This window comes from Cotesia typhae, unplaced genomic scaffold, assembly GCF_013202065.1.
Source record: "Cotesia typhae breed Kobodo isofemale line unplaced genomic scaffold, CoteBio_Ctyphae contig_4, whole genome shotgun sequence".
Taxonomy (NCBI): Eukaryota; Metazoa; Arthropoda; class Insecta; order Hymenoptera; family Braconidae; genus Cotesia; species Cotesia typhae.
The window spans coordinates 11,080,516-11,097,694 of record NW_027423748.1 but is presented as its reverse complement, the minus strand read 5'-3'; the positions used below and the strand labels follow the sequence as shown (position 1 = coordinate 11,097,694).

Below are 17,179 nucleotides of genomic sequence, written 5' to 3'. Positions count from 1 at the left end.
GTTTCATTTCTTTCTGATGGAATTGTTTTTTTTTTTTTTTTTTTTTTTTTCAATTTCTATTGGTCCGACGGATGCGCATGCGCCCGATGGAATTAAAACTCCTGATTCGTCGGTTCGAAAAGTGACGTTGTGACGTTAGCAAGAATTGCGGGAAAAATTGTTATTTACGCCAGCCTGTTCTGAAATAAAGGTTAATAATTGAGTGAATTTTTTTATTAAAATGTCGGTACGCTTGCAAATTAAAAAACAACATATAGACGGGAAAAATAATAGCCAAGTGCACTCGGTGCCTTGCAAAATTAACCGTACTGGACCAGCAAACGTTTCCAAGTATTTTACGCCGTACATCACGAAAACTGACGATGATTGTGAGTTTTAGGTTAGAATTTTAAGTATTTTATTTTGGTTACTCATTGATACAACTGGCTTACAGATTTTAATGCGTCCTTTCGTGGATACCCCTTGCATGGAAAAAAATTGTACGTTCCCGAGGGATACAAGGGAATTGTTTTTTTCGAAAAAAAGAAACCTGTGAATCCTGACCTTAAGAGGACTTTTAACTCTACGGAGTCTTTTACAGAGTTTACTTACTGGAATTGGGATAAACTTCCGTCTAAAAATGACGCATTTGACGCTGCATTAGATTGGGTTGACATTGCTGAAGCCGTGAGATTTTTTTTTCTATTTTAATATTAAGAAAATAATTATTCAATTATGTAAATATTGTTTTTAAATTGCAGCTCCACTCTCAGGTTGAAGAGTCAAGTTGAATTATTTTATTTTTATTGATTTCTGTGGCCTTATGAAGTTTTATAATTATTTTTTATACCATAAGTAAATAAATAAAATTTAATTAAATATTATTAAAGTAAAATAAAAATAATTTTTAGGAGATTGGCGTAATTTTATTAAATAGTTTCAGTTACATTCTACATCAATAATTACTGGTACATGATCTTGCCCAAAAAAGGATTTTTTTTTTTTTATACAAGTATCACGGGATGGCATTGGTCTTAATAATACTATTACAAATAATTTATTTATCCAACAAAAATTGGTCAAAAGCTATTTTTTTTTAAGTCCATTAAATACTGAATTTATTTCTCTGTTACTCATATAATGACCTTACCAAAAAAAAAAAAATTAAAGAATTATTAATTTACATGATAGCTGTTTATATCTACAAATTGAATTTTAAAAAATGTAATTTTTAATAATAATTATTTATACTGGACTCGTTATATAAGCTTCCGTATATAAGTTTATAAAATTTGTACAAAAGTTTATTTTTAGTCAATATCGTAATAACAGAGCAGCCGTTTATTATTTTCAAATATCACTTACTTCGATACATATTCGATATAAATATAAATGCAGATGCATAAAACGAATCTAAACTACAAAAATAATAATTATATATTGCACTACTTCTTTATCCAATAAAATCTTTAAATGTGCGCAATAATAACGTGTATTGATAAAATACTATTTTTCTTCATCATTTTTTTTTTTCTTCAATAAATAGTGATTAAATATCAGTCATTAAGATAGTTGAGGTTCAGTCTGTTTCATTACTAACTCCATCGATAAATAATAAATAATCTAATAATTTTAAATTAATTACAAATACCTCAACTACCTTAAATATTTTATCAGAACATACAAAGCATGAGACTTGATCTAAATGCTACACTTCTTACTTATAATAATAATAATAATAATAATAATAATAATAATAATAATTACAATATTATCATTATTATAATAAAGTCGACTAGACATAGTGAGTGCCTTAAAACACTTATCTCAAAGCCTGACTGGCAAATAAATAAATATTTACATTGAATATTAATAATTAAATAAAATCTAGTGTGAAAATAGGTTTGTATAATTTTTATCACGTCGAGAATTTGGAATGTTTTTATAATGTGTACTACTGATTAACCTTTTCCTCTAAGGTAGTGCATAATTTTTACATTGTACGTCCGGAATACGCTGTCAAATTCACATTACATAAACATTGACCATTTTCACATAACTCTATGCTCTAGATACGCTAAAAAAAAAAAAAACTAAAACAACTATTTGAAAAATGTTTACAACCAACTAAAAATTATTCATATCAATAGCTTGCTCTTGATACTTGGATTGCTCTTGCTGCTGTTTAATGAAAGCGCTGAGTCGGTTAAGTAAAAATTGTTTGTCATGTCCCTCGAGGACCAGTTGGTTCTTGAGGACCACGACCATGTGTTTGTTCGCGTCCGAAACCGCGTGATAATAGTAAAGAAGTAATGAAAGAGCGATGAAAGCGGGTATTCCGAACCCGGCAGTTCCGAGAAAAAATAGAGTTCTGCGTATCCACTCGGGGAAACGTAAGAATGTCTGTATGATCAATTCCCAGACAGTGTGAAGACCTCGGAATGGACCACACGACTTCGATGGTTCTATTTCGGCAATTGAGTAGGCCACTGGACTTATCGCCAGAATAAAAGACACCAACAGCACGAACATAAACAGCGAATTTGAGCGACTAGCTCGGTAAACTTGGCTCGAGGGCGTGCTGTTTACCAGACACGAGAATTTTTTAATGTAGAACAAAAAGAAGCAACCGATTGTCGAGATCAACGGCAGTATTGGTACGAAAAACATACCGACCCAACAAATTGTTTGTGAGTAAACGATGTCTAAAATGTGTCTTGGTAGATCAAACTCCTGTTCGCCGATGAACCGGATGAATTTATTTTCACTGTGTCGGGCAATCAGCGAACGAGGAAAATTTATAAAAAATGTCACCAAAAATTGTGTAAAAAAATCCGTAAGGTAAAGTTTAAAAAATTGTTGCCCGACGAATGTTTCCCAGCACTGAGGACGGTGATGATTCGCGTTGCTCATATGTCGCGGCTGCTCATCGTCCTCTTCGGGAGTCGAGATTTTTTTATAAAAACTTGTCAGCAATACCGCCAATGAGGCGAGACGCAGGAAGACGATTCGAAATAGTGTTAATCTGACGACAAATAACGGGTTGTAGTGCTCTAGAGCCACCAGATAGCGAAACAGAAAAGGTACCACTATATTCAATCCGACGATACAGATGTAGGGCAAAAACTCGTAGGCTATTTGGACAAGACGTTCAATGGATATGTAAGAGGAGGTTTCGGCTTGCGAAGAACCCGGGTCTTCTACTTTATCAAATGACAATTCTATTATAAAGTATATGAAAACTCCGCAGGCACTCAGTACCAGAATAACCAGCAAATTAACAATCAAACGGACGAAAAATAATTTTATTCTCTCCTCGCGTGTACGATTTTGCCGCTCCTCCTCGAGTCTCTCTGCTTCCAAAAAAGCCTTGATTTCATTATAAAGCGCTTTGTGTTTTATCCCCGCGGCTTTTTCATTCTGAATACAAAAATCCCATCCACCAAATATTAAATTGCAGTACTGATAAAACTGTCCCTCACCCTCGACGACTCGCTCCTTGAAGCCTTTAGCTGCCGATTGAATTATTGCAATCAAACTAATAAGAGTCACTGTAATTATCGTGCAAATGTAAGCCAAAGGCAGATCGTAGTAAGTGCCGTTTCCGTTTTTCCCATAAATCTGATTAGTGTACACTCCGTAGAACAGTAATGTGCGCTCCAATATTCCACGAGCCTGCATTATATCGACGAATGTATTCGCAGACTCTGAGGAATTCCAGTAAGCCTCCGACGAACAAGACACACTGGAGGAACTGTTCCCCGTGCAAGGCTCTTGCTCCTCAACCAACACTATTGTTGGCAGTATTATGAACGTAAATATCACAATAAAGAGTGTGATGTTGAGAAACATGAGCCATTTTATAAATAAAAAGTATGCGACGATTCCCATCCCAAAGTTACCGCCTATTTTTTTTAAACTCGTGCTCCACAGTTCCATTTTAGCGTAAGTTTCTTTCATCCGGGCTTTAAACTGCTGCCAGGCTTTTCTGCGTTGCCATTTGAGCTGCTCGAAGCCCTGGAGTCTTAACTTTGTTGCATTCTGGAATATTATAAAAATTTTTTAGTGTAAAAAGAATAAAAAATATCAATAGTATTGAAAGTATTGATTAATTAACAAAGTGTAGAATAGCTTTTATGGGGACAGTATGTATATTTATCGTGTGTGTTGGTACTGTTGGCGATTGTTTTAGTTGGATGGACCAAGTGGACAATGTGTGAGTGTTGTAACAAAACTATTACCTGTAGTTGTCTCTTCAATTGTATCTTTTGCGCCATACAAACGGGCATTGCCTTTATCTGCATTATTTCCTCCCAAGTGCGTTCTTCATTCGATAAATTTTCAGATAAATCTGGCAGCATTGAAACAGCGGTATCAATATTCGGGGCATTTGTTGACATTCGTCTGGCCGTGCTTGTTGCACACCGAGACCGAGTGCTGGTGCGTCTTCTCATTGTTGTTTTCGGTTCGTTTCTTATCCTCTTAGCGGTCGCTTAAAAATAAATTTTATTACTTCAATATTAAATTATAAATATTAACAAGCAAACAAATAAAGATAATGAAAGAATTCTTACCAACGCGTGACTTTTTACTCGGCAACAGAGTCGCAATGTGCGAAGGATCACGTAGTGCTTGCTGTAAGTCATTCTCAATAGCAGCTGGATAACGTTCTTGATAAAATTCAGCCCCAGCTTCCTCCCAGCCTTGTCCTTTGTCACCGCCGCGCTTTTTTCTGTCACCTCCCGACATATTTAAAAAATAATTTTCAAAACTTTGTCTTTAATTAATTAATTAATTAAATTAATCCAGAGAGTTGTCAGTGTTTAAAATGAGCATCTGTTGTCAGTAAACGTGTCAATAATTATTGGATTTATCAATCTTGATCGTTAATTTTTGAGTAAGCCCCGATAACATTTTGTTATCACTTCCGTACCCAGAGATACTTGTCATTTTACAGCACACAATAGGACTCTTGAGATTAATTGTTACCGATAAACATCATCAGCTAGCAGCTATTTTTCACAAATTATTTATTAACAACAATGAGAAAAATGACACTGTGATGGCGGACGTCTCGTTGCCAAGTACTCCCTGGATACATACATTTCTCCAATTCTCCGTTACATTTTATCCATCCTACGCATCAATAAAATAAAACATATCATCTTTAATATATTACATTGTACATTCATCCATCTTAATCACATATACACTCGTTAAACAATATTGTTTATACATTAAATAATAAGTAAATACATACAATTAAACCGCCATTTGATGTACACGTACGTCACCACCAGAAACCAATGACACATCGAGTTTCGGAGCATCACCAACACCACCTAGACACCAATACACACTGTGCACATTCCTACACACCCAAGCATTTCACACGCTTATTGACATGTACGTATATACACAGTCCAGCTGATTCAGCTTGCATGGAAACACCCCTTAGATTTACTATAAATCTCTGGTTGTCTATAATAACTCGGTTGTGTACAGTAAATAAATCAACGATTATATATTTACAATTTACGGTAAAAATAATTATTAAAAACCAAACAAATAGCAATAATTATCAATAAAGCCTTTTAACAACGCCAGTGAATCGAAAATTTTGTGAATAGAGATAAAATAATGTAAAAACGCTGACTCCTTATGCGGAATATTGACACATCACTTTTTTTTAGTAACTTAATTAATCAGGAGGATAAATAAATTAAAGCTTAATGAATTGACTGGTAAATAGTAATATAAGTTATTTATTTTTATTTTTATTGAATTATTATTATTATTATATATATATATATATATATATATATATATATATATATATATATATATATATATTTTTTTTTTTTTTTTTTTTTTGGGAACAGTTTAAACCTGATAATTATTTTTAATAATAGAAAATGTATATATGTTTATAAGCATAATATATATAATTGTATTTGTGTTTGTAGGTTACTTCTTCTATTGATATCGAGCACTCTTGACGGTTGTTTCATGGAGATTAATGATTTTTATTCATTTCCTGGTCTAAAGTTGTCCTCTTTGTTAATTAGCTTTAGAAAATTGACTGTCGATAGTAAACAGAGCTGTTGAAATTGTTTTTACTCGTACGTTGGGCATAAGGTAATATACACTTTTAGTATTATTTAATGCTACTGATAATTTATAATATTTATTATCAATATTATAATTTAATAATACAGTAGTAATTAATTAATTAATTAATGCCGATGCTTGAGTAGACAGACAGACGTTTTATTTGAATTTTTTGTTTACTTATTTTTGTTTGTAATCTGTAAGACGCTAGCTCGATATGCTGGTGATAAATATTCATTACGCTAACGCTTATTAATTTAGGTAGTGTAATTATTTAGCGGTATTATTGCTTATTAGGTGCTCTGGATTTAAAAATATAGTGGTACACGACAAGTGTGCAAGATAAATCTTGTATCACTGTGATGTTTCCGTCAGGTTTTAGCTGCAACCTCTCATTCCCAAGCTGTCTTGGCTACCCACAAGATAGTGAGGAACTTATTCCAAAAATGGCTAGAGAACCAATTATTCTCAATGTTTATGACATGGTAAATCTCACTAATATTATTTTAAAAATTTATTTTAGTTGATTTCAATAAAGTAAATTTTTTATTTCAATAGTATTGGATGAATGAGTACACAACACCTATCGGCTTAGGAGTCTTCCATTCAGGTGTTGAAATTTACGGTGTTGGTATGTATTTTTACTCTAAAATTATTTTAAATAAATAATAAATTTATATTATTATTTAATTATTTATTATTAGAATATGCTTATGGTGGCCACTCGCTCCCAATATCTGGTATCTTTGAAATAGCACCACGTGACGCTGATGAACTAGGAGAACAATTTAGATTTCGGTTTGTTTAATTTAATATTTTTTATCACTTAAATTTTTTAATTAATTAAATTAAATTTTATTTATTAATTTTAGACAATCGGTTCATATTGGCTACACCGATTTCACGGAAGAAGATGTAGCCAGAATTGTTTCTGAGCTTGGAAAAGACTTTCGTGGTGATCGTTATCACTTGATGAACAAAAATTGTAACCATTTCAGCGGACAGTTGACACAAGTATTGAATTATTAATTTATTATTTGGTTAATTAGTTGGTTAATTATTAATAACTGGGGATGAATTTTAGATTTTGTGCGGCCAAGAAATTCCTGGATGGGTAAACCGACTGGCATACTTCAGTTCATGTGTCCCATTCCTCCAGCGCTGTTTGCCAAAAGAGTGGCTCACCCCAGACGCTCTCACTCACTCTCTCAGCCACGTAAACCACCGCGACAGTACACAGCACTCGGAAACTTCATTGTAACATTTAGCTTCTGATGATGATAGCGAGTGTAACATTTTGAAATGTCGCAAGAGCCATACGTTTTAGATAATTGTACACCAACACTACAATATAAGCTAAGTAGCGTATCTCCTGGATTAATTCAAGGTGCACTGGCCATCATTGTAACGGACCTGACGTTCGGATAGCAAAGGTTTTTTTTTAACGAGTAAGCAAAGTAACGAAACTAAAATAATAATTAATAAAAAATAATGCCTTCCTTGCAACGTTGTATTTGTAAAATCAGCAGCGTAAACATAAGCGATAATTATTTGTTAAACAGTCGAAGTTTAATAGTTGATTAACGAAATAATAATAATTTAAATGATAATGATAATGAATAAAAAACATGCCTACAAATCAAAGTGATTAGGAGACTGAGAAATGCAAATTTTTTTGGATAATATTGAGACAGAAAATTTATGTACACGGAGATATTTCGCTTCCTGGTTATAAATGAGTACATATAAATAATAATAATAATAAAAAAAATTTTTTTCCTTGTTTTTAATAAATAAATAAATAAAAATAAAAATAATAAGTACTGTAGCTCATGCTTTAAGGTAAATTTGTATTAATAATAATAAATGATTAATTATTGTAAAGAAATAGCTTTCATAATAATTACTAGTGAATTAAAGGAATTCACGCGTCCAATACTTTAAACAAATATGTCAGTTGCGACTTAGAACGTTTCTGTGATGGGCATCCAAACGTCAGTAAGACACGAACTACCTTTATTATTTTTTTTTTTTAATTAATTAATTACATAACATTTTTTTGCACGGTACTCTCTATTAATATTTTAATTATATTTTTTTATTTCCGCAGGTATTTTTTTTTATTTTAAAATCTCAATGCATTTAACTTGAGTCTCAATTACTCAGTGCTGTTAATTAAAATTTCAATACGTTGAATACAGCGATTGTATAGAAAAATATGAGATTAAATGATTATTCATATAAATAAATCGTTGTCTGGCGTACATATGATGTTACTTGTTACAGAGAAAAATGGAGAAAAAAATTTAGTAAAATTACTACCGAATAAGAAGTGATGAATGATGATGAAGATTGCATGTTGTGTAGACATTTTTTAATATTAATACTAATAAATAATAATATTAATAATAATAATAATAATAATAATTAATAGTAACAATCGCCATAAATTTTTAACTAGTATTTTTTTTAATAAGCATCTAGTACTGTCAATTATGTATTAATTTATACACTCGATGCAAAAGAAAAAAAAATTACGTTGTTTATTTTTCACATATCTCAATTAATTGTACGCACATTATAATTATTAAAACATTGATTAATTTTCTCACTGTAGTTCGATACACATTAGTAATGTATCATTAATCATTATATATAAATGAATTAAGGAAGTTTTTAAATTACTTCAATAACAAATTTATACAATTATACATTTATAGAAAAGGATATAAATTGATTTGAAAAAGTTAAATAAATCGATAATTGTAATTAATTAAAAAAACAAAATAAATTATATTAATAATTTACTTATCGATGAAATTAATATTAATTGTATAAATTAAGTATTAATGTTCATGACAGTAAAAACTTTCAGTGTAGTAATTAATCTGATATAATCATTTGAGTTTTTAAAATATGGGAGTATGAAGACTGCCAGTATGTAATAAAATAAAAACATTCAAAAATATTAAGATTTATTTTTTTTCCTGCCAATAAATAATATTAACAAAGAATATCAATTATCCGAACCGGCTCTAGATAATATTTTTTTTTTTTTAATTCAGCTGAATTATAAAAAATTCTTTAAATTATTCCGCATGAAAATTACTTTAAGATAATAGATAATTGATTCGGATATGCGAGCTTCTACTGTACGGATTATTTATGAATAAATTATATCACTACTATAGTGTTGGATAATTATTAAATTACCTATCTAATTAGTCTATAAATAACGTCTTTTGATAATAAATATTTATAGATTGTTAAATAGACTTTTTTTTAACGAAGCAAGCAACAACATTTGATATAAAGTCCATTTGTAATAAATCTTCAATTAATAACTTTCATTATGATTAATAACTATTGTTATAACTTGATAATGAATGATATTAAATGATTTGTCATCAATTATATTTAGATCATTTAAAATAATATTTTTTAAAAAGTATTACATTATTTTAGTAGGAGATATGGGGGAGGGGCGGGGGGGGGAGTATATATATATATATATATTAATTTATATTTAATATTATATATACCCCCTCTATATCTCCTACTAATATAATAAAATTAATTGATCTTATTTTTTTCAATGTCATCATAAAAATTTATTATTTCGAAAGCTCTTAGAACTTGAATTTTATTCGTCATTAATGCTTTATAGATATCACTATTGTAGCCAATAAAATTGCTCTATTAATTCTGTGCTATTCTGATACAATAACAAGTTTCTTCCGTGATTTCGCTGACGACTTTTTTTCCAAGTCCCTTAATTTCCAGTTCGCGTACTTTACAGGTCGACTTAGTACAAAATCCTACTGATTTGTATGGAGGGCTTACCAGCAAAAATCTCCATGTCGAAATTTCAAATTTTGCCCCAACTATTTTCTTTCAAATGCAAAATAATTTTTTTATAGCCAAAAATAAAAAAATTTAGCGGACAAAAGTGTTGGTAAAAAATTTTGAAATCGATCCCCGTTCGATGCGCTTAAAAATTGGGTTTTTGCGCCCAAAATAGAGTTATTGTTCTCTAGTTGAATCACCTAATAAATACATATACAATGAATGCCTTTCAGCGGTTAAGGTTGTATGACACTTTAAGCGACATCGAAATTATAATGAAGACCAAATTTTTAGTAAAAAATAAACCTTATTGTCAGTACATACAGTATATATTTGAGTGACAATTAATTTCACCTATTTGTTCCACAAACAAATGGGATTATTTATTCACGTGGTTTGTAAGTGGTCTCTATAGATCCATATTTCAATTGTTGCGAGTATAAATGCAAATGATGTTATTAATTTTGAAAATGTACAGAAATATTCATTGCACTGTGAAAGCTCGACGAGTTAAACTGTACTTGTGAAGTAAGTGCCTCTAATTAATTTTAAATACTGTGCCAATATTTTATTAAGTTACAAAAAAAATTCTATACGTCTTAGTTAAGTGTTACCTTTTAACTAATTGCAACTATTTATTTAAAGCTTAAAACAAACATGACATCTTACATTGGTAAGCGACCTACCGAGACAAAACCGAATGATCCTTTCTATGCTATGTTTCCCCAAAATTGCATAAAGAAAACGACAGCAATCTGGCTCTTAAGGAATCTGTCAATTGCAAAACCCACAAAGGAAGAAAAATCTATGTCCATTTTAAAGGTATTTCTTCTTTAGATACATAACTATCTTTAAACCTTTGCCTTTCTTATTCAAGTTAACAATTTTAATTGCAGTATTTCATGTCTATGGATGAGGAAAATTTCTGATCGGCATTAGACCGCTGTCCCGACTGTACGGCCTACATTATTTTTGAATCACATACGCGGCGCTGGTAAAGGAAAGATCTTCAATCAGCCAACGCGGCTGCCCAAGAAAATGATTTAAACATAGCCATGCTATTTGAGTATAATATGGAGAACCGGTCAGGAATTTTTGGTAGCAGAAAACTACTACGTCGTATGTGTATAAAGAATTTTTTTAAAGGTAACAAAGTCGTGAAGAATTAAATTAGTCAGTTATTTTACATCATATGCATTTAATTAAATTAATTAACGTTTGTTTTAATTTTTTTAAAACACTACGCATTAAAAATATTCGAGCTATTATCTATGAAAAATCTAATTGTTTTAGTAAACCATCGAGATCCTTTTGAGAACAAAAAAGTGCTGACACTTATTTTTAAAAATTAAAAAATATAATTACTCACAATTTTAAACTTGAACAAATATAAAAAAAAAACAATAATAAAATTAGCTGCCTAGATTAACTTACGATTTCTAAACGTAAACTGTTATAGCCTCTTTGAGCTCAGCTCTTTCACACAACATTATACATCACTATATATACATTAATTCTTATCACTGATCACAATTTTTCAATTCCAAAGGATCGCACTTGGCTCCGGCCCTTTTAATCATCTCCATTATTTGATTGTCCTTTCGTTCTAAGGCAAGTTGATAGACAGTCTGCCCGGCGTAGTTGGTAGCCTCGAGATCGATACCTGGTGCCCTGCACAGCCATTCGGCGAGCTCGTAATTCCTTTCCCAAACACACAAATGCAGAGGAGTGGAACCACCGAGCCATTCCTGGCCATTTATGTCAGCCCCAAGGTTCAAGACGATTTCCATCATTTCTTTCGTACAAAAATCCTTGTTCTTCACGATAATATGGGTGCATTGCTCACCATCGTAATCTCTTACAGTCAAGATCGACGGGATTGGTCGATTCATCCACTCTGCCGCCCTCAGAAGAAGAGCTAATGAGCCAGCTTGACATGCTTCGTGAAAGTAGTTTCCACCCGAAGCATTCCTGGAGCTCAGCATTTGTAGAATCAGGTCGGACTCCATCTTTATCACTTTTTCTTCAATTGAGTCTTCAGTACTGATTTCGTAGAAATTCGTTGGGGGATTGATAGTTCAGGGGGGATAGAGCGATATTTATATGTGTTCCTAATCGGGAACCAACCGATAAATAATACATTAAATAGTTGGCAAAACCCAAAGCCTATTTTCCTCACTTTATTTTTATTATCTCAATCAACAACGTTTGGCGTAAACATTAAGCACTTCAATTTATTCTGATATTATGAAGCGAAAATATTTGATTGTTTGTTTGTTTATTTGCATTGAATAGTCTCCGAAACTACTAAGACTATTTAAAAAATTCTTTCACTGTTGGGAAGCTACACTCTCCCCGAGTAACGTAGGCTATATTCATATTCTTAAAAAAAAAATAGGAATCCTTACTAAAACTCCAATTTTTGTTAAATACCCGTGCAAAGTCGGGGCGGACGGCTAGTAGCTTATAAATTGGTTTTTTTGCTTATTTTCGAGGGTCAAGAAAGTCAGGGATTTTTTTAAATTAACCCAACAATGCGATGACTCTTCAAGTCATCATATACTTTTGATAAAATGTTTTATTATTTAAATAGTACATTATATTAGTAGTCTATATGGGAGGAGTATATATATATATATATATATATATATATATATATATATATATATATATATATATATATATATATATATATATATATATATCCCTCCTATATCTTCTACTAATATAATTAAACAATTGATAAAATTATAAAATATATTTTTTAACTATTATTTTATTGATTAATCACTTGTAAATTTTGAAGAAAATATCTGTCTTCATAGATTAAAATTCTATTATGATTTGTATGTCATCTTTATAACAGGATATACGCATATTAAAACTAAAAACTATCTCTCAACTTTCTTTTCGAAAATCTCCAAGCATTTTGTAGCAACAAAAAATAATTAAATCCAGCAGAAAAAATTGTCTTTCAAATTGGTTTCGTGTTGCATAAATGCAATTTGTATGACTCACATTTTTTTCTCATTCGATACCCATTAAGCATTCGAAAACGGAACATGATGAAAAGAATAAAATCAGTCGAAAGTTTAGTTTACTACAATTATTAATCACAATTTTAAAATTTAACAAACAAAAATAACAATAGTAAAATGTAAAAAATAGTAAAATATTTAAAAAAAAAAAAAATTAGCTGCCTAGATTAACTTACGATTTCTAAACATAAACTATTGGTCACAATATTTGAACACTTAGCTCCTTTACATATATATATATATATATGGAGTGAGCAGTTACTGGTTCCTGAGTAACTTCCGGGGCTCCTTCCTTAATCTATACTTGAAACAAAATCTTACTATTGTTCCATTTTAATAATATTCAAAATTTTTATGAAATATTGATAATTATAAACTATTAATAAATAGATAAGATCAATCAATCCCCAGAACTGACGATACTTACGTTGATCTTCATTAAGAAATTGGTTTTTAAAAAAGCGCCACTTTTTTGGTAAACAAATTAATCAACTAATTTTAATAGCCTATTTGCATACGTTTTATTACTAATTTTATAGACTTCTTGATTTGACTTTATAATTTGACAAATAAAATTGAGATAAAACCTATTTCACAGTAATTTATCTACCTCATAATTAGGTGAATTTATTACATCTTTATAATTAAATTGAAATAAAATGTTTCTTAACGCTAATTTTTCGCTCAAGTGACTTGTCTAATATATTATCAACAGGAAAATTCGTATAATTCTATATTTATACACCCACGCGTGTACATTTTATCATATATCACATTATAGACGGTCCTGAAACATGTTGCGGCATCGTTTGTTCATCGAACCATCATCACAAATAGAAGTAATTTAATATCATGAATTTTATTGGAAACAGTTATAATTATTCTATATTTAATTACATTTTATGAAATCACACTGATGTGTCATCATTGGTAACCAGGCAAAACGGTATTAGTGTTGCGGAAAAAATACCTGTATTAATTTCATGAGGTTAATAAAATTGTTACAGTCATTGGCTAACCATTGTGAAGATAGGACGAGATCCATTAATTATTGTTCCTACAAATTAAATCATAATTTATAACGTGAAAATGGCGGCAAAGAAAATGGCATATGAGGGGCTGAAGTACGCAGATTTCCTGGCGCTGATGTACCGCACCGACTGCAAAAAAGTTATCGATGCAGAACATCAAAGGGTTATCAGTGAGGAGGTAGAAGGGACGTTTAAAGCTGAAAAAGAAAATAGAAGTTTGAACCGATTCGCCCACGCTGTGTGCTTCGATCATTCAAGAGTGATACTACCGACGGAGCGGAACCGAGGAAACTACATCAATGCTAATTATATTGATGGATTTGAATACACGAAGAAATTTATTTGCGGAGAAGCCCCGACTCGTCACACGTGCTACGATTTTTATAGAATGCTGTGGATGGAGCAAGTGCAGATTATCGTGATGCTGACCCAAAAGAAAGAAAATGGCCGAGAAAAATGCTACCCGTACTGGAGCGACGCGGAACAATCTTCGTTCCGGTTGGGGAAATTTCAAATTACGACCACCAACGTTGAGCGGTTACCTCATTATGTTAAGTCAACCCTTGTGCTGACGGATGGAACTGGAGCAACCCAGACGATGACACATTTTAATTTCACAGCTTGGCCCGACCACAACGTGCCCAAAAATACGTCAGAGTTTTTGAACTTTGTCCTGGAGGTCAGACAGTGCCAGAGCGAACTCTATCAAAACTCGCTACAGATTGGACACAAACGCTCCCAGCCGCCGCCAATTGTTGTGCACTGTAACGCCGGGCTTGGAAGGACTCCCTGCTTTTGCGTGGTCGACATCAGCATTTCCAAGTTTAATCAGACACAAACTGTTTCAATTCCGTCCGTAGTCTCCAATATTCGGCAACAAAGGTCCCACAGCCTGTTCAATCCGTTCCAGTATTTTTTCTGCTATGAAGCGGTTAAATTGTACTTAACGTCAGCCGACATGAAACCTTTAATAAGGACAGATTCTGTCCAACAAGTTGTCTCTTATTTAAAAAATTTAATCAAGTAAATTATTGGTAAGCTTAGTTAAAATTTAAGTTGTTCCTTACTGTAGAACGATCTCTTTACTTCAAATATTATTTTATATAGTTTATATAATATGTGATATAAATGTTTAATCCTTAGTAATAATTTTTAGCCCTAATATAAGTTATTTATCAATTTTTTATAATGTACAAACTATTATTCTAAAGGTGCTATAATAATTATCATTATTTAATTTGTCCTAAATAAACCAGTATTTAAATTGTACCAGAGTCATTGTTTCATTCTAATGAAGAAAAATTATAATTAGACTTTCATACTGCAAAGCAAACTTACACGCTACTTATTATGGAATTAGGTTGACAATATAATTGTTCCAAACAATATAAAGGCCACCTAATTTGGGATTACACAAAAAGACTTAATTAATGACGCATTTAGTGTAGCAACCGTTGGGTAAATCAGCGCTCTTATCACTCAATTTAGGAATTTTAAATTATTAAAAATAAACATTGTGACCCTAGATACCTTATCACTGTGCACTTTGCAAGATATCTTCATATTTGTTGTCAAATTAGGTACTGACCTCACTTGAGAAATATTTTATTTTTAAACGCGCTATGCAAATCTTATACGATTGAGTATGGGGCCGGTAGCGACATTTTGTTAGTACTAACTTGATAGTTTTGACTAATTAATTTTCACAGGTATTACATATAATTACATACTATATAAGTAGACTAAAAATTATATCCTCTGACGCATGACTAACAGAAAACTCTTCTTACCAGACGTCATAGGCCTTTCCTACACATCCTGACATGTCGCTGGGCCCCATTTAAAAAGTTTATTAGTATTGACATCATCAAGGTACATGTGATCGCGGTGACACATGCTCGCGGTACCTATAAAAGTGCATTATAAGGATGCGAGCCTGAAATTTCTAACATGGCAAACGTAATTCCTGGTAGACTTTTCCTTATAAAACCAAGTACGGATTAATAATTATATTACTCGTTATAAAACCAGTTTCGAGTGAACATGTATTCGTACATTTCGCATATTTCTCGTGAGCTTAAGTGTAAGGAGCTCCTGGAATTTGTGAGACAAAGTGACTTTAAGGAAATTGCCGCGGAAGAACACAAGGCAATTCTTTCCAAACCAGTGGGTGGAACGTTTCAAGAATGTCAGAAGGCTGCAAATAAACCTCTAAACAGACTCAAGTACCCAAACTGTTTCGACCACTCCAGAGTAGTCCTTCCTGTGGAAAAGAAACGCCAAGATTACATAAATGCAAATTATGTTGATGGTTACAACCACGAGCGGAAATTTATATGCATGCAAGCTCCCATGCACCACACTAACTATGATCTGTGGCGCACTGTCTGGATGCACCACTCACGGATCATCGTCATGTTTTGTGAAAAATCAGTGTTCAACCACCAAGTCTATGACGCATATTGGTTTTACATGCAAGGAACCCTCAATTGCGAAAAATTTACAATAAAAACCAAAAAAATAGACATTCAGTCAACGTACATCTTAACAACCCTGGAAGTGACTGATGGAACTCCTGCAAGTCAAGAAGTGTTGCATTTTGCATTCACTGCGTGGTCTGATATGAAGTTACCGGCTAGTCTTGAGGACGTTTTGAACTTTGTATTAGCTGTGAGGCATAATCACGCGGAAATAAAGGCGAAACTTATCCAGGAAGGTTGCAAGTATTGTAGCCCTCCAATTATTGTGCATTCTTTAATGGGTGTAGATAGATCTGCTGCTTTCTGTGCTGTAGATATTGAAATATCGCAATATAATAACACTGGAATTATTTCTTTAGCATCCACAGTGGTCAAAATTCGGGAGCAAAGACATAATTCTCTCGCTGATTTTCATTATTACCTTTTCTGTTATAGAGTTTTAGCAAAATATGTCAATCTATTTCGCCCAAGAAAGGATGTTGATTTACTAAAACGAACTACTAGTCATGCTGTGTCTTTAATTAAAAATTTGTCTATTTCAAAATTATTTAATTTAAAAAATAATTAATTATAGAATTATTTTAAATCTTAACTTAAATAATTGGGAAATGACATACGCTTTAATTGTAGTTATTTTGTAAATTAGATCACATATATATATATATTGTACACTTTTGTTATTTTATTGACAAGG

General features: G+C 31.8%; 6 protein-coding genes across 7 annotated transcripts; 4 read left to right on the top strand and 2 right to left on the bottom strand.

The window, feature by feature from the left end:
- Window positions 1–133: 133 nt before the first annotated feature.
- Window positions 134–2,081, top strand: LOC141527691 (ribonuclease H2 subunit C). Of its 2 annotated transcripts, XR_012479225.1 has the most exons (4): window positions 134–368; window positions 434–666; window positions 741–834; window positions 917–2,081. XR_012479225.1 is itself a non-coding variant. In XM_074243293.1 (3 exons), exons 1-3 carry the CDS (start codon window positions 221–223, stop codon window positions 768–770), a joined length of 411 nt encoding a protein of 136 aa, XP_074099394.1. In that variant the 5' UTR covers window positions 134–220; the 3' UTR covers window positions 771–892. The 2 variants fall into 2 exon arrangements, 1 of the variants encoding a protein (XP_074099394.1); XM_074243293.1 differs by lacking the exon at window positions 917–2,081 and having other exon boundaries at window positions 741–892.
- Window positions 1,069–5,358, bottom strand: LOC141527682 (transmembrane channel-like protein 7). Its single transcript, XM_074243279.1, has 4 exons — window positions 5,240–5,358; window positions 4,554–5,115; window positions 4,221–4,471; window positions 1,069–4,020 (listed from the first exon to the last, which is right to left on the bottom strand). Exons 2-4 carry the CDS (start codon window positions 4,726–4,728, stop codon window positions 2,107–2,109), a joined length of 2,340 nt encoding a protein of 779 aa, XP_074099380.1. The 5' UTR covers window positions 4,729–5,115; window positions 5,240–5,358; the 3' UTR covers window positions 1,069–2,106.
- Window positions 5,359–5,495: 137 nt separating this feature from the next.
- LOC141527689 (deubiquitinase DESI2) lies at window positions 5,496–9,058 on the top strand. Its single transcript, XM_074243290.1, has 7 exons — window positions 5,496–5,723; window positions 5,946–6,117; window positions 6,388–6,575; window positions 6,649–6,721; window positions 6,795–6,888; window positions 6,963–7,104; window positions 7,175–9,058. The coding sequence occupies exons 3-7, from the start codon at window positions 6,453–6,455 to the stop codon at window positions 7,349–7,351; spliced, it is 609 nt and encodes a 202-aa protein (XP_074099391.1). The 5' UTR covers window positions 5,496–5,723; window positions 5,946–6,117; window positions 6,388–6,452; the 3' UTR covers window positions 7,352–9,058.
- A 2,157-nt stretch (window positions 9,059–11,215) lies between these two features.
- On the bottom strand, window positions 11,216–12,533 carry LOC141527449 (NF-kappa-B inhibitor cactus-like). Its single transcript, XM_074242936.1, has one exon. The coding sequence runs from the start codon at window positions 11,943–11,945 to the stop codon at window positions 11,457–11,459; it is 489 nt and encodes a 162-aa protein (XP_074099037.1). The 5' UTR covers window positions 11,946–12,533; the 3' UTR covers window positions 11,216–11,456.
- Window positions 12,534–12,649: 116 nt separating this feature from the next.
- LOC141527310 (tyrosine-protein phosphatase non-receptor type 9-like) lies at window positions 12,650–15,621 on the top strand. The gene has a single exon (XM_074242721.1). It carries the CDS (start codon window positions 14,064–14,066, stop codon window positions 15,030–15,032), a length of 969 nt encoding a protein of 322 aa, XP_074098822.1. The 5' UTR covers window positions 12,650–14,063; the 3' UTR covers window positions 15,033–15,621.
- A 206-nt stretch (window positions 15,622–15,827) lies between these two features.
- LOC141527308 (tyrosine-protein phosphatase non-receptor type 9-like) lies at window positions 15,828–17,151 on the top strand. Its single transcript, XM_074242718.1, has one exon. It carries the CDS (start codon window positions 16,049–16,051, stop codon window positions 17,051–17,053), a length of 1,005 nt encoding a protein of 334 aa, XP_074098819.1. The 5' UTR covers window positions 15,828–16,048; the 3' UTR covers window positions 17,054–17,151.
- The last annotated feature ends 28 nt before the right edge of the window (window positions 17,152–17,179 follow it).

Excerpts from the sequence above, each read along its gene's own strand:
- LOC141527691 (XM_074243293.1), top strand. The coding sequence starts at position 221 with ATGTCGGTACGCTTGCAAATTAAAAAACAACATATAGACGGGAAAAAT. Across the intron at positions 369-433 it reads CACGAAAACTGACGATGATT|ATTTTAATGCGTCCTTTCGT; the intron begins GTGAGTTTTAGG and ends ACTGGCTTACAG. Across the intron at positions 667-740 it reads GGGTTGACATTGCTGAAGCC|CTCCACTCTCAGGTTGAAGA; the intron begins GTGAGATTTTTT and ends TTTAAATTGCAG.
- LOC141527682 (XM_074243279.1), bottom strand. The coding sequence starts at position 4,728 with ATGTCGGGAGGTGACAGAAAAAAGCGCGGCGGTGACAAAGGACAAGGC. Across the intron at positions 4,472-4,553 it reads GAGTAAAAAGTCACGCGTTG|CGACCGCTAAGAGGATAAGA; the intron begins GTAAGAATTCTT and ends TTTATTTTTAAG. Across the intron at positions 4,021-4,220 it reads AATTGAAGAGACAACTACAG|AATGCAACAAAGTTAAGACT; the intron begins GTAATAGTTTTG and ends ATAATATTCCAG.
- LOC141527310 (XM_074242721.1), top strand. The coding sequence starts at position 14,064 with ATGGCGGCAAAGAAAATGGCATATGAGGGGCTGAAGTACGCAGATTTC.
- LOC141527689 (XM_074243290.1), top strand. The coding sequence starts at position 6,453 with ATGTTTCCGTCAGGTTTTAGCTGCAACCTCTCATTCCCAAGCTGTCTT. Across the intron at positions 6,722-6,794 it reads TGTTGAAATTTACGGTGTTG|AATATGCTTATGGTGGCCAC; the intron begins GTATGTATTTTT and ends ATTTATTATTAG. Across the intron at positions 6,889-6,962 it reads GGAGAACAATTTAGATTTCG|ACAATCGGTTCATATTGGCT; the intron begins GTTTGTTTAATT and ends TATTAATTTTAG.
- LOC141527449 (XM_074242936.1), bottom strand. The coding sequence starts at position 11,945 with ATGGAGTCCGACCTGATTCTACAAATGCTGAGCTCCAGGAATGCTTCG.
- LOC141527308 (XM_074242718.1), top strand. The coding sequence starts at position 16,049 with ATGTATTCGTACATTTCGCATATTTCTCGTGAGCTTAAGTGTAAGGAG.